This window comes from Taudactylus pleione, unplaced genomic scaffold (genome assembly GCF_031769625.1).
Source record: "Taudactylus pleione unplaced genomic scaffold, aTauple2 ptg000080l, whole genome shotgun sequence".
NCBI lineage: Eukaryota > Metazoa > Chordata > Amphibia > Anura > Myobatrachidae > Taudactylus > Taudactylus pleione.
The window spans coordinates 5,475,558-5,492,058 of record NW_028284482.1 but is presented as its reverse complement, the minus strand read 5'-3'; the positions used below and the strand labels follow the sequence as shown (position 1 = coordinate 5,492,058).

The 16,501-nt window shown below is 41.8% G+C and overlaps 1 protein-coding gene across 2 annotated transcripts in view; it reads left to right on the top strand.

Moving 5' to 3' along the window:
* Window positions 1-9,083: 9,083 nt before the first annotated feature.
* Window positions 9,084-16,501, top strand: part of UBN2 (ubinuclein 2) — an 85,605-nt gene continuing 78,187 nt past the window's right edge. For both annotated transcript variants that reach the window (XM_088468037.1, XM_088468036.1), the window contains exons 1-2: window positions 9,084-9,740; window positions 14,431-14,520. In XM_088468037.1, coding sequence (XP_088324163.1) covers window positions 9,309-9,740; window positions 14,431-14,520 — 522 coding nt within the window. In that variant the 5' untranslated portion in view covers window positions 9,084-9,308. The remainder of the gene's footprint in view (window positions 9,741-14,430; window positions 14,521-16,501) is intronic.

Genomic DNA, 16,501 nt, shown 5'->3' with positions numbered 1-16,501 from the left:
GACAGCTGTCTGTCAGTAGGGTAGATAGTAACAGATTTAAAAGGAAAATAAAGTGCACATACTTACCTGATAGTGTTTGGTAGTGCCCCCTCTCCTCTCCACTTCAGGTTCCAGGAGATGCAGCTGTTGCAATGGGTCTCCTGCTCCTGTATTACCGCGATGCTGCTCCTCTTCGGCACTCCCAGTTCTTCACACACAGCAGGCAGGGGGGCGTGTCCGCTGGCAGGAAATGGCCAGTGGACACTAGAGGACCAACAAGACCTCTTGTAACAATACAGTTTATGTGCAAAAAATGTGTTCTCTCAGGCGGCGGCCATTTTGGGAAAGACATCTTCAATAGCATCTGCTGATTTGGTTAGAGGATAATGCTGTACTCTCCTCATTACACCCATTTCTGGTACTGTCTTGTTAGTAACTTGTAAAGATGGAGAATTTAACACGGATCTGGTCGCCCCTGTGTCTACAAGAAAAGTATGTTTAGTACCAGATATATCAGCTGTCATTGTAGGTTCTTCCCTAGTATTCTCAGTTAACCTGACTGGCTGTAGACTACTGGTATGACCTGACCCCTAGCGCTATCACTCTCTAGCAGAGCATTCACTACCACTATGTGAGCAGGTGATTGTTGGACGTTTCCTGAATTATGTGGGTGTCCTCTTTGTGTGTAATTTGGTGTTCCTTTCCTAGGTGGCCCCCACTTTTTCACTTTATAGTACCTACTTATGTGTCTTAATTTATCGCAATTATAACACCTTCGTGATTGGTATGTGTTTTGCGGCTGTACATGTTGATATGTGTTGAGATCTTGTAATTGTGCAGGTAAATATGTGTTTTGTGGCTATGTATATGAACCCTCTAAATCCTGAATGCTCACAGCCATTAACCATTCGCTTTGTGTCTCTTTCTTCCTGAGTATGTTCTTATCATGATCTATTGCTGACTCTCTAAGAGCATCTACAGTAATTCCTCTCCAGTTAGGCTGAGAGGTTTGCACCCTGGTTTTTAGAGTGTCTTTGAGACCATCCATGAGTACTGTTACAGCTACCTCCCTGTGGTGTATATCATCCTTTATATTTTCTATCCCAGTGTACTGGGATATCATCTGCAGTGCCCTGGTGAAATAGTCTGCTGCAGATTCACTATCCTTTTGTTTGATAGTGAAGATCTTGCTCCAGTTAACTATCACTGGAAAATATCCGGCCAATTGTGTGACTATACGTTGAATGTTAGTCTGATTATCCTCGTCAGTTAAGGATACATTTTCATCCAATACACAAGGTGTGATAAACTTTTTCATGTCGGTATTGGGAGGGAGACATCCCCTTAACACCACTCACCAATCTTTATTAGTTGGCTCATGAGCATTACCTAAATCCCTAACAAATTTCTGGCACTTGACTAACTGTTTCCTAGGATCGGGAAAGTCTGACATTATGGAATGTAACTCTGCTCTCATCCATGGACAATGCATTGCCACATCCCTCATGGGAACTAAACCCTCTGTATCTGGTTTCCCATGGGGAATAGTTATTGTACGGACCGGATGTTTACCTGCCACATTGCTAAGTTCAGGGTTAACTACGGGGCTTATGGTCTCGGTACTCTGGAGGTCCAGTCTCTTACTGCTACGCACTCCACTACCCTCACCAATTTCCACTTCTGTTACAACTGGGGGGGTCACTTCCTTTACTTGTTTCTGTGGTGCCTCTAACAGATTAACATGTGTAATGGCTGATATTACTGTGGGTTCATCATCTTCTACATACACATTTTCTTTATAGTTACTTAGTTCAGGGTATAAATTACTTGTTAAATTTTTATCATTTTTGGTATCGGCTGTAGCTTCACCTTCAACCGCATAGGGCGGTGGAGGTGCGCATGCGCTGTCCCCTTTACCTTTGGTAGCGCTACCTTGTGGTGCGTGCACGCTCCCATATGGCGCATACGCGATGCTGTTTTGCGTCGAATGCATGCTCCCTTGTGTCACGTTCATGACGCTATTTTGCATCGCTTGCATGCTCTCTTGCGTTGTGTGCACGACGCTATTTTCCACCGCGTGCACGCCACTCAGCCACGTATTCCCCTCGTGCTACAACAACTTTAAACAGTCATTGTATTTTATTAATTTCTTCAGTGATTTGACTAAACATATGCTATTTCTTACATTATTTAGTACCTCCAAATCAAAACTGCTAATTTTAGGGAAAGGTTTTACAAATCCTTTGATCATCTTGACCCATTTGTCACAGTACGCAGTAGAATACGCACCATACTTTATATACATTATGTACCTTGCCGAACCTGTCGGCCCTTCCATGAGCAGCACATCATCGACCATTTCTAGCGTTTGCTTAGCCCCCATTCTGGAAAATGCTCAGCAACTTATCACTAGAGAATTTCGACTGGTGAACGATTTCTAAGAGCTATGTTCACGCACGCCTTCCCGTTGTGCACAGCCGGCCCGCTAAGTGTTTCAGTCAGCTTACACAATGAGGAGCAGAATACCTGCCTATTGCGATCGATCCTGCTTGCAGCAAATTTAACCCAAGCTTTGTCCACTCGCTTCCTACTTTGAGCTACTCTCACCTGGTACAATTTAAGTGTTCCAATAACACTTACCCTTGCCAGTGATTTCCTCCCCACAACTACCCAAGTCACAATCACAGTTTATGCAACTATGCGGTCCAATCGCATTGCCCCAGAGAACCTAACTGATCAATGGGCTTTGCGATTACTATTGGGTGTTGGACCGAAAAACTACCGCTGTTTTTTCATACCACAATATACCTGCTTTGTATACTGGCCGGTAGCAGTTTGCCTCGTCAGACACCTACCGAGTTTTCTCTGTCTCTTTTCAACAGTAACCTTTTCACATCACAAACACACGTTTACTTTAATATCCACCTTTCGTTTTCTGCGCAGAAAAACTTTTACCCAACTCTAGCAGTGCAATTTAGAGGTTTTTACCAAGTAATCACGGTATGCATATAACAAGACTATCAAAACGATTGTTTAAATACGTGGCAGCAGTACATGAAACACGTATACGCTTTTGTGCGACGTATACGCTATAGTGTGAGTCACACTTTAGTGCCAAAAGTGACAATAAAAGAAACAAATGTTTCTCTCTTGTCCCCAGGTCCCTAATCAATGCTCCTTAAAATCACACAATAACGGACATCGGTTTCACAACACTGTATGGTAACAGGCTTTGAACACAGTGCGTTCTTACCTGCTTATGGTGCCTTCCACCCTTTGTTGAGGAACCGAGATCTGTACGCTATTGTGCGACTTCCGGTAACGTGATATCAACTGCTAGCCTCCATCTATGGATACCCCTTAATCGCTAAAAATGAAATAATTGCTTTCCAATCCAATTGTAGTTCCAAAGAACAAAATGTTATATTTTGCAAGAAAAAGTATAACACACTGTGATCTAAACAATTAGCGCAAAAAGGAAGTAAAATACAAGCTACAGCCGATACATACGCTAGTGCTCTGGATCCAGTTCTCAGACATCAATCCTGAAGCTTGTGGTCATCAAAGAAGGGAAAATAACTCCCTTTAGAGCAGTAGCCTATATACCTTACAGGTCACAGATAAAACAATAGAGACAAGCTGGCATGATTCCATTGGTCCTTGCTCCTGTTCATTCTGGTCATTGGTTAGTTCATATGGTGTCATCAGGGGTATGTCTGGCTCTCCAACAGTTGCTTTGTGTAGTTTCTTGCCGAAGAACTGGTTAAACTGGCTACCGACACTACATACAAAATGTTAACATGCTAACCAATAACTCCCTATAGTTCATAACTTGCGGATGCATGATGCGATCTCCTTGCCAATAGAACCGGAGATCTGAAAATGAACAGTGATTTAATATAATACCAAACATGACATGTCTACTATGTTCTAAACCTTAGATCTTATTTAAGTACATATTACATCATCATTACTTGTTAAAAATACCTTTAATAACTCTCTTTATTAACTTATTGTAAATAGGAACCATTATATACATATGCGTTCACATATGTGCGTCTGTGCATTGATGTAGGAAATGTTTATATGTATGTATGTGAGGATGCATGTGGGCGTCTATGTGTACACTTGTGGTTACACAAAATAGCGTCGATGTGTAAGCATATAAGTCTATGTGTGTGCGTTATGTAAATCAGTATGTGTGTGGTGGGTTCGCAATTGTGCGCATTGAATTGCGCCTACGCAAAGTAGCATCCGATTTACTCTTTGTCAGACAACAGATGACTAGATCATCAGATAATAATTGTACATCGATCATACTCAATTATTTGACTTCAACACCGCTCGGCGGTGTCTGACATTAGACGTTAAGAGTGGGCGGAGCTATGGTGCGCCGAGATGTGATTGGCTCGTCGTGTCTGCTTCTCACTGGCTACCGGCTTGCGACCTGTACAGAATTTCAACTGACGCAGCCACTACCACCGTAGCCACCGACAGAGCTGCCACCATCACCGCCACCACTGTCCAGCTCCTCGCGAACTGGGCAAATAGGGCATCCCAAAGAATGTCTTTGGGACACCGGAAGAGAGGGTTGAATACTGGTTTGTTCCCGAGAAAACTGGGACATATAGCAACCCTAGGGGGAACACATTGCTGGTGTCCCCCACTCTGTCTGTGTATGACCTTATTTCGTTTGGTTTTGCACAGGCAAAAAAATAAAATTCCTTGTTTGGGGCACTCTTTATGTATATAGATCTATGATATGATTGCAGATTTATAAAACAAACCTTTTATTTAAATTTACTTCGAAAAATAAGTGACAGAAAAACACGTCACTACATAAATAGACAAATTATTATTATTATCCTTTATTTATATGGCACCACAAGTGTTCCGCAGCGCCTTACATAGTACATAAAACTAATAGGTGAACAAGAAACAAGTAACTTACAGTACATTACAGTGCAGGACAAGGACACGACTTATATACATTGCTGAAATAGTGATTAAAGATTTGGTGAGGGCTTTGTAGGCGAATGTAAGAACCTTGAATTGGCATCTGAAGGGGAAGGGGAGCCAGTGTAGGGCTTGAAGGAGAGGGGAAGCAGATGTAGAACGTCTGGAGAGGAAGATGAGCCGAGCAGCAGCATTGAGAACCGATTGTAGTGGTGAGAGGTGAGAGACTGGGAGGCCAGCTAGGAGAAGGTTACAGTAGTCCATTCAGGATATGACCAGTGAGTGGATGAGGGTTTTAGTGGCATCCTGGGTGAGGAAGGGTCTAATCCTGGAGATATTTTTTAGGTGAAAACGGCAGGACTGCGAGAGGTGCTGAATGTGCAGTTTAAAGGAGAGGGAGGAGTCTAGGATAACTCCAAGACAGCGCACTTTGGGACTAGAGGAGATAGTTGTGACATCAATAGATAATGAAATTGTGGGAAGTGATGTAGTGGAAGAGGGTGGGAAGATGATCAGCTCAGTCTTAGACATGTTAAGTCTAAGAAAGCGCTGGGACATCCACGAAGAGACAGCAAAGAGACAGTTGGCGATACGGGTAAGGAGCGAGGGGGAGAGCTCAGGGGTGGAAAGGTAAATTTGAGTATCATCAGCATAGAGATGATATTGGAGGTCAAAGGAGTTAATGAGTTCACCTAAAGAGGATGTATATAGGGAGAAAAGGAGAGGTCCAAGAACAGAACCTTGGGGAACTCCTACTGTTAGTGGAAGTGGGGGGGAAGAGGAGTCATGAGAGGACACAGTGAAGGAACGATCAGAGAGGTAGGAGGAAAGCCAGGAGAGGGCAGTGCCACGTAAACCGAGAGAGTAAAGATTTGCAGGAGAAGAGGGTGGTCTACAGTGTCAAATGCAGCAGAGAGGTCAAGGAGAATGAGCAGATTTGGCTTGGATTTGGCAGCAAGGAGGTCGTTGCTGACTTTCGTGAGGGCAGTTTCAGTGGAGTGGAGAGATCGGAAGCCAGATTGAAATGAGTCAAGGAGGTAGTGGGAGTAAAGAAAGGTGGTATTATGAGGCGAACATATAAAAACCATCCCTAATAAAAACCAAAAAAAGATAGGACAAAATTCCACTCAGTCCAATGGAAAATGATCAATCAATCACTGTTATCTATATTCAACAGATAAGAGGGGAAAATATAACCCTCTTATTATGCTATTCAGCATAATTCACACAATTGCACATGCCCCTGAAAAAGTTGTAGTTAATTATAGCACTTATCACATCATAAACATCAAGAAAGTCAAAGATAAATTCGGAGAAGTCCAACTAAAACATTACATCAACTGCTGCCGCAGAAATGTAATCTACTGCATAATATATACATGTGGGATGAAATATGTAGGTATCACATCACAGGTGCTCAAACAAAGAATTTTAGAGCATATGGGCAATATCTGACATGCTAGATCTGACATTGCTAAGATGAAGCAGCTTACTACAGTGGCCTGACACTTCCACCTCAAACACTGCGGTTCCGTCAAAGATCTAAACGTTTTTGGGTTAGAGACTCAGGCCCTCATTCAGAGGCGGTCGGAGGATGCAAGCGGTCGCTCAGAAACTGGGCGGCCGCTTGCATCCTGACCGGCCGCCTCTGTTTTGGTCGTTAGGCTGTGGGTTTACACCCACAGCTCTAACGACCGCTAGGGTGATGGTCGCGATGGTCATAGACCATCGCGACCATCGGGGCTTACGACGAGACCCTAGGGTAGGGTCTCACTTGTCGTAAGCCCCGGAGAGCTTCTAGCTCTGTCACTAGTGATGTCAGTGGGGCCTCCCCCAAATGGCAGGCGTTCCCATGGGAACACCTCTGTTTGGGCTGCAACCCCCCCGGCCCGCCTTCCAAATGGGGCGAGCTGTCAATCAACATCGACAGCTCGCCCCCTTTGGAAAGAGACCCGCTACGACCGGCGCTGTCGGTTGTAGCGGGTCTCACGCATGCACACGAAGGAGCCGGCTCCCTCATGCGCATGCGCACTGGACAAACATCGAGGCAGCCGTGCGGTCGTAGACCGTACGGCCACCTCTGAATGAAGCCCTCTGAACTTAGGTATCAGAGGAGGGGATGTTAATAAAGAAATTTTGAAAAAAGAGAGTTACTGGACGTTCAGACTAGAGAGCATTGCTCCAAATGACATGAACGAAAATATTAATTTTGGTATCTTTTTATAATACCGTACCAATAGTTCCAAGAATTGCCCGCAGCAACTAAGTTATGGTGCATACACACGGTCAGATTTTTCTTCAGATCTGAACGATAACAATTTAAAAAATCGTTCAATCATTCATATCTGAAGGAAAATCTGACATGTCTGAACGATGAACGATGCGTGTTCCCGATGGTCAAATAACGATATCTGTCATCTGATGTGTTTGCAGTCATATCTGTACGATTCCATTCATTTTAATGCAGTCAAAAATCGTTCATAGTTCAAATCTGCAGAACCCTTGTGGCACCATTTAAATAAAGGATAATAATAATAACTAAGTAAATTTAAATAAAAGGTATGTTTTATAAATCTACAATCATATCATAGATCTATCTACATAAAGAATGCCCCAAACAAGCACATTTTCTTTTTTTGCCTGTGCAAAACCAAACGAAATATAGTATTGTATTTTTTTCCTGGGTGCACCACCAACATAGTATTATCTTGTAGGAATTCTACATCCAGTAATATCACAATATTGTTGGTATTTTAACATTTATTTTGAGCAATCGCTTTATTAATCCAGTGCATTAAATCTATCCCCAATTCCCTTTTCCCTCACTTTAATGTGTATGACCTTGCTTGTATGTGTGTGTATATGTCCCTATATATAACCCTTCTGTTTCTCTATATGTAACCATTTGTATGTGTGTGTCTCTATATGTAACCCTGTGTGTATATATATGCCTCTATATGTAATCATCTGTGTGTATATGTCTCTATATGCAACCCCTCTGTGTAACCATTTGTATGTGTGTGTATGTCTCTATATGTAACCCTGCCTGTATGTGTATGTTTCTATATGTACCCCTGCCTGTATGTGTGTATATGTCTCTATATGTAACCCTATCTGTATGTATGTTTGTCTATATGTAACCCTGCCTGTATGTGTGTGTCTCTATATGTAACCGTCTGTATGTGTGTGTCTCTATATGTAACCCTGTATGTTTGGATGTGTCTGTATGTTTGTCTCTATATGTAACCATACCTAGTTGTATGTGTCTATATGTAACCCTGTCTGTATGTGTTTATTTTTTCTTATCAGATGCCTATGTGTTTTATTATTTTTTTCCTATCAGAGCCTGTGTGTTTGTTTTTCTTTTTTCATGTGAAGCCTATATGTTTTATTAATCTCCATGTGTCTGTTTTTTTCCTAACGGGGCCAATGTGTTTTTTTTTTTTTTAATCTGGGCTAATGTGTTATATTTTTTTCTTTGGGTACCAGATGTGTTTTTTTTATCCCTTTGGTAGCCATTCTGTTTTAATACTAAGCAAATTCTGTATGGTCTGGTGCATATTGAAACAGTTTTAAAAAGGGAACCCAAATTTATATTACTATTCTACCTTGAACTAGAGTATTACAAACTACACAACTGCAACTTTCTATCAGTTATTCATGCCAAGAAATGGAATAAACCCTCACATTTAATATGTTCTTATTGCACAATTAACTGAAGTGTGGACTGACCCTGGTAGTGGTAATTAAACTCTAAAGCAGTAGGGTTCCTGGAAAATAGTCAATGCTGGGTAAACTACTTATGTGGGTCACGTCACAGAAAGTTGTTTATCATTAGATAAAGCCTAAATATAGTAGATTAAAAAAAAAAAAAAAATTATATAAAAAAGTTAATACTACTTCATAACACAATAGAGAAATGGAGCAAAAGCAAAAAAAACACACTGACATCGTGGTGTATTTCCAGTCAGTAAAATACTACGCTGCTAAAACATATTGAAGAGCGCAGCGTCCTCGTTGCTATGACAACACATGCTGCAGCAGGCGTCAGAGGTAGACGTAACATGCGTCACACGCTGGAACAAATGCAAAGCGGGCAGCATTGACAACGTGATGACGTTTCAAACGCCCTTTCCCGGCGACCTTCGTGCGCATGCGCGTTGCAAAGCGGCCCTGTTGTTATTTATGTGGGGTCCAAGATGGCGGCAGCACCCAGGATGGTTATGGTAATAGAGCTGGTGGCGGCGAGCAGAACATAAGGTTTTAGCCGTCACCAGCGGAGAGGCCCGTCCCAGGTACACGGCGGGCAGGAGGAAGCGGGACGGGCGCACAGACCGATAGCTGGCTAGTATCACTCTCACCGGCCAAGGAGAATGGCGGAGCCGCGCAGGGTGCCGTTTGTGAGTCTGTCACCCATAAAGCCACGCGAGACTGTGGGGAGCCTGAGCGTGGATCAGCAGCGGAATCCTCAGCTCTCGTCGGCGGCCCAGCGTCCTCAGGCAGCACGACCCCAGCTACCAGCCATGCCGCAGCAGCCGCGGCCTCTGCAACAGACTCCCATCCCACGGCCGCAGCGAGAAGTAGCCACTTCCTCCACTACGGCCAGAGAGGCCGGAACCTGTCAGCCGAAGGCCAACGTCAAGGCGGAGGACGATAAGAATAAGAGCGAGGGGACGGTCAGGCTGGAGCTGGCACTGGCAGATCCAACTGAGGAGAGCTGTGCGGAGTTCAGCTACCGGGTACTGCTGCAAAACGAGCAGAGAGGAGGACAGGGAGGGACCTCAGGAGCCGAGCTGCCCGGCCAGGTGAGACCTCATCCCCCTCTGTAATGGGTACCTCCCTGGCACTCCCTTTTATTTCATTGCAGAGATAATTGGATGCACTGTGCATGTATTAATTAACTACTCAAACTCCTAAAATTGGTTTGCAGTGCGTTTTTATTTCGTCAGGGACCATGAAACTGGAGTTTGGATACGATGAACAACTAGGCCAGTGATAGATGAGCTTATACCCTTCGGGCTGCACTTTGCTTTTCAATCTCAATAGCAAGTTAATATATTTAATCAAGGAAAGAGACACATAACAGATCAGGTGTTTCAAACAAGTTGTACAAGTAAATAACAAATGCATATCACTCAAAAAGCAAGGTGGAGCTGTAAGTTAAGGCTTGGGCAACATATGGCTCCTGTTTCCCATCATGGAACTAGGCATACTATCTGCAGATACAGTATGTATAATAAAAAGTACTGCTTTCATTATATAGCACCTCTCCCTGGTATTGTAAGATGGCATTCTAAATAAGATAAGCTGTCTGATTACCATGGTAACGATATTAACATAAGTGAAAGGAAGGGTGAACCATTGTATGCAGTTAGCTAACTTTTTTCACTATAGCTTTCTGAGGGGGGAATTCAGTTGTTTTTGGGTGCCTCTAAGTAATGGATGGACGATATTCAAGTGTTTTGTTATTGCCATGAGCGCACATCACTTGTTGTGCCCAAATGCATCATGGATAGGTGTTTAAATCTGCTAAACCCATGCAAACTACTGGGTGCGATGATTTTGGGTGCCCAAAAGCCTGACTTTGGGTGGATATCTGCTTGCCTACTCAGGAGGGTGCAAGCAAAAACAGTGGGCGCCCACTGCAATCGCGCACAGCAGAACAAACAATTGAATAGCTCCCATCACTTTAGACGAAGCAGCAGCCACATTAAAACATTTGAATTCCCCCCCCTAGGGGTTGTAAACTGACCCTCGGTTTGTTTTGCACATAGGACCTGATTCAGAGATGTACGCTGTTAATCAGCAGCGATGCTTATGCTAATGCAGAAGGAGGCATCTGATGACAAGACTTTTCCTGCTAGCATTGCAGATCCGAGCGCAGCATCGGATTACCATGGTAACTAGAATGGGCAACATATAAACTCCTCCTGGCCCCTGCACGCTTACAAAACGGGGGCTAAATCCTTTTGGGGCACTGCGAGCTGTCTTTCTGGAACCACTCTGCACATGCGCAGAATGGGTCTTCCCCCACCCCCTTAGATGTAAGCAAACAATTCAGAGTTGTACACAAACCTGATTGAGCCCAAAGTTGCTAGTTATGTAGAAAGAGACCTTATTGATTACATTTGCTGTGGTCAAATCAAAAATATCGATTACCACTTTCACACAGAAATGTCCCTAAAACCTGGCTTTTACCTGGCATTTGAGTCGTTTTGCCTGTCCCAGCCTGAGTGCCCTTTTAGACAGAAAAGCAAATTATTGCTGATCAAGACTGGTATTTCTTCTATCTGAAAGTGTCAACCTGGGTTGAAATTGCTGGGTCTCCGACCCTGGAATTTCAACCTGGGTTAACTCTTTCAGATCGAAAAAGGACCCGTGTTGATTAGCAAATTATCGGGTAAAAGTACTTTACACAGTAATTTGCTTTTCTGTCTGAAAGTGGTATGCGTGGTATTGAAATTAGTTCTAGTCAGTCTTGCTTAGAACAAATGTATATTTTTGTACAGATGGAGCCTTATTGGTTACAGCTTTTTACTTTATTTGCTAACAAGATCCAGAAGTAGTTTTTGTTTTGTTTTTTAAATGGGAATTTTTTTTTCCTCATGTGACATATTGAGGAGTATTCAATTAGGTGTGCGAAAATAGCAAAAAAACCCTCACCTGCAGATGCTGGATTTTTGCTATACAGTTCAGGGTGTTTAATTTTTTTTTGAGCGGCGGGAGTTATATTTATCTCGTAGCCCCAGAGCATGACTAATTTTTTCTAAAATCCAAATGGACTGAATTGCACTGGGACCACTGTGGTAACCCCCCTGATGACTGACTAAGCAATTGGAAGATTCAATTAGGTGTGATAAAGTATTTACTTAACATATGTTAAGTTATCACACAGTTCACTAGCTATTGTGCGATAATTTTGCATCTTTTGCCATTCGTACGAAAACTGTTCATGGTGTTACCTGCGAACAGTATAGCTGAAAATGGGGTACTCTGCCTGTACCCCAAAAAAGGCAAATTGAGATAGGAAAACAATATAGAAGTGTATTAGTGGCCCTAATAAAAGTATTTGGGGTTCTTAAATTGTGTGAAATTGCTGTTATATGCATATTTCTAAAAGTGAAAAAAAGATTAAAAAAAAAAAAAGTTTTTTTTCTGCAAATAAAATGTTCTCCTTATTTTGGGGGCGCATAAAAATGCCTATAAGTATGTAATTTAAAGGCTCTTTTAAATGCACTTTTAAAAACACTTCAAAATATGCCTGTAACACCCACCTGCAATCTATCTATAGCACCCCCATATACCTGTTCCACTACTTTAAACTCTTTCCAACACTTTCACCCCCAAAATGACATGTCATTATTGCCCAAAAGAGATAATTTAACACTTTTTTTTTTTTTTTTTGGTGTAACTGGCTGTCCAAACAATTTTACGTTAAAGGGGTTTTGCACAACTTATCACCCGCTCAGGAGGTGGTGAAAACTTTTCTCCACCTTTTGCTATGGAGAATTTGCAGATGCGAAAACCGCCAGTAATAGGATTTCACGATATGCTGTTTTTCTGCTGAAAAGTGGTTTATCGCGGCTAATTGATTTCCCCCTTAGTCAGTAATTACCTTTCAAAGCGGTGTTTTCTTCCTTTAGCGTTGGGATCCGTTCTTCTGCAGCAGCGGTGTGTGTAAGTACAGATGTGTCCACATACATCTTACTTCCTTGTGCGTTAAACAGCCCTTCTAGTCGCGCCATGCCGTGGCGTTACTCGTTATCGCCAAGCGTCTCTTCGTGTGACTTTTTATTTTCCTTGCAAATAGGACGCACAAGCAGTTTCTGCTGATTAAAATATGCGGCATGCCTATATTGTGTGTGCGGCAACGGGTGTATCTGCATGTGGAATACTACAATAGTGTTATGCGTCCTATTTGCTTTGCAATTAAGACACATTGGAAGGTAAAATGTCACACAAAAAGACTCTCGGCGCTAGCGAGTCACAAGGCACTCGTGTTATGTTTAATTCGACTTGTAGCTCATAGATGTAAGATGTATGTGAACACATCTGTATTTGAGTGTCTGTGTGACTCTGCCCCTCTGGAGGCGGCAGCAGGGAGAACTACATCTTCCAGCAGCCCCCTCCCTAGTGCCAAGATGGAGGGGAGATGGCCGGGAGCCCACCGGACTGGTAAGTATAATTTTTTTTATTTTTTCAGGCCCAGCTGGGTTTCCGAAGCAGAAAACCTTGCATGAATTTTTTAAAAAATTTGATACCGCAGGTATCGGGTGTGTGCGTACCTGCGGTAATCCAAAGATTGGGCCAAAAGGTTTTTGGGGGTTAAAACCTTGCGGACAATTGAATGTGCCCCGTTGCCTTTTGAAGTGGTACATTTTTATACAAGTTTTTTTGCAACCTCAGTAGGTTTACATTTGAAATGTCCATGGTGGGGTTTAGCTTTATTATGATTCTCTGTGCTTTGTATATTGAAAGTAGAATTTGAATTTCAAAAACTTAACAAAAATGATCAATCATAAAAAACAAGCATTAGTATTTAAGGAATTTATAGCCTTAAGGTATCATTGGACAGTTGTAACGGTTATCACTTTCTAACCAATCACTTATTTTATTTTTTTGTAATATAAAGTATTCTTCACTTTCAATAATAATTGTATTGTAAATTTTTTTTATACTTTTATGCATTGCTCTCTGTAATTAAAAAAAATAATATTTTGCTATGAATACAATAGCATTGTGTTAATTTATAATCAACTTACTGAAACACAGGGCATAAAATGTTTCCTTATCCTTAAGTGGAAAAGACACAATTTTGTAGTAGCATAACTATTGCTGGCCATACACGCTACAATTATCGGGGCGATCCGCCTGATATCGGCGGATCGCACCGATAATTGTAGCGTGTGTGCGGGTGACCGAGGGTTAAATATTGCTCGGTCAGGCATGCAGGATTGTCCAGCATGCCCGTCCGATGCGATATTTCCCGTTAAACTGTCGGCCGCATCGGGCAGTGTATGCCCAGCGCGGCCGACAGACATTTCCTGTGTTCCTAAGGAACAGGGAAATGTCTCCTCCCCCGGGGGCGGAGCGCGGATGTCGGGCTATACACTGTGAGATTTCTCTCACAGAGTATGCCGGCGACATCTGCGGCTGGCAGCCGGCCAGATAAAATGACTGTCGGTCTGACAGACATTTTATCTGGCTGTGTATGCCCAGTATTATCGTCTTTTAAATGTATTACTCGTTTGTAATACATGTACTTATTAAATTCCTCATTCCATGTATATAAATAGGATATTGGATAATCACAGTGGCATAACACTGAGATCATGAGTTTGATTCCCAACCAGTGTTCTAGCTATATGGTATGTTCTCCGTATGTTTCAGTGGGGTTCCTCCGGTACTATATATTGTTTTGGAGAAATATTGTAGTCTTTGCTTTTACCATGTTCAGTATTAAAGTATCAAGTGACTAATTTATTTTTTTTGTAGGCAAAAATTCCATCTCATGACCCATTTAATGATGAAGAGCGCGAAAGGCTAGAGGTAGAAAAAGTGGCAAAGAAACTTGAAGCAAAATATGTAAGTTGTGTGTTTCTATCTTTGTTTTCATTTCAGACTGTTAGTTGCTATAAGTGTGCATTGAGGTAGGATCACATCGATCCTTGATTCCTCTGTCAGGTGATCTCTCTTCACTGCAGTGTTAAACTTTGAGTTGAAAATTTTCAGGCAATCTCAATGCCAACTCTGTTTTTAGCTTACATTGTGTGAGGTCATTTCTGCATTCACAGTACTTTTGGCAATATATAAATAATCCCCTAGAGTTGCAGTACTTACAGCTACTACTGATCCCTTGCACAGTTTGGTACACATGCTCAATGGTGATTCTAATGGTCTGAGGTCACTACTAGTCATGTGCTCCATGCAGGTGTCTGGGATGGAAGAATCATGACCTTCCAGACTTATCAGAAATCCAGATAATTCCAACATTTAAAGGTAAATTAAAGTGAAAGTTAATCTTTTAAAATATTTCATGACTGAGTAGAGGATAAGTTCTCTAATGTTTTTTGAGAAACTACTTTTCAAAGCTATTGCTGCAAAATACTGTAGTTTTTAGAACATAACATTACCCTTGCAGATTAATAAATATAACCTCTTGGGGAATCTGTTATATAGTCATGTGTTCTCCTGAATCCTTTAACAATCTTAGTGAATTAAAGTGTAAATAGTGTATAAAGTTGACATCACTACAATATTCATATGTAGTTTTAATGATTATTTTTGCCTCGAGTAAACTTTTTTTATATATAAAAACGCATTGAACTCCTTGGTACCATTACCACTTACGAGTTTCTGTGCAGACGTGTAATGGTGTGATTTGTAAAAGCATTGCTTCTGTGTTTTCATTCAGACGTGTGCGTTTCAATTTATTGATTTAAGTATTCTGCAGGAGAACATGAAAAATACATAAAAAAATGGAACATTTGTTTTTGTGAGATCTCACCAACATAATCGTGTTTAGACACTTTTGCGTGACAATGAATTTAAAATTCTTTCCGCCAATATGTAAATAAAAAAAATAAAAAAAATGGCACAGGACATAAAGGGGGTGATTTCAATTCAGCGTGATCCTACAGTTCCCGGATCTTTGCAATGCACCGCGCTGTTAAGTCAGACTACAGGATTTTTTTCTCGCGCACTCCTGAGGAGCAAGCAAAAATCAGATTTAAGTGGCGGCTGCGGTGCTGGTTTCCAGTTTAGTGCAGCGCTGACAGCTCGCGGGCGGCTCTTTAGTTAGAGAATTTCTGTTAGCGTGACTAAACACCCAGCTTTAAAGCACGATAACTGTCATTCTCCGACTTAAGTCTAACTTAACAGCGCAGTGAATTGAATAGCTCGGGGAACTCCTTCCTGGGGCTATTCTGCATTGCATTGAATTGCCCCCAACCAACTTGCAACATATTTTCTAATTTGTTTTCAAATCTCTTCCTAATTTTAGCAAAAGTTTCTGCTAAAGAGTTATTGCACCCATCAGCATTTCCATCAGTGGCTGGCTTTTTCCTTCCTTTACTTCATGACCTCATTCAGACCATTTCTAAGGGCTCTAGCCTAGGTTAGTCTACTTTTAAAATACCGTCAGGAGCGAGCTGCAAGACCCTGTTGTCACGGAATACCCACTAATCCAGTGCTTACCCCCATGATGCTAGTAGTCTGGATATAACTGGAGTGACGACTGTAAACTAACAAATCGTTCTGGCCGATCTACAACAATATGGCTGTCTGGTGCCTTGTGCTATATTCTTCCCCCTTTCCTTCCCAAATTTTATATATTTTTGTTACATGCGATGTAACTTTCGTTTATTTTGGAAACACTTGGCAACGCTGTTTACATCTTCAAATGTTAATTTTTTTTGTTTTTCTTTTCTCCAAATAATTTTCTATGCTAACAAAATGAATCCCTTCTCTGAATTTCCTACACTTGACATATTAAGAAAGGTGTTTTTTTTTTTTTTTCCTTTTTTACCTTGATTTGAGTTAGGCAAATATTCAAGCTGGACACATG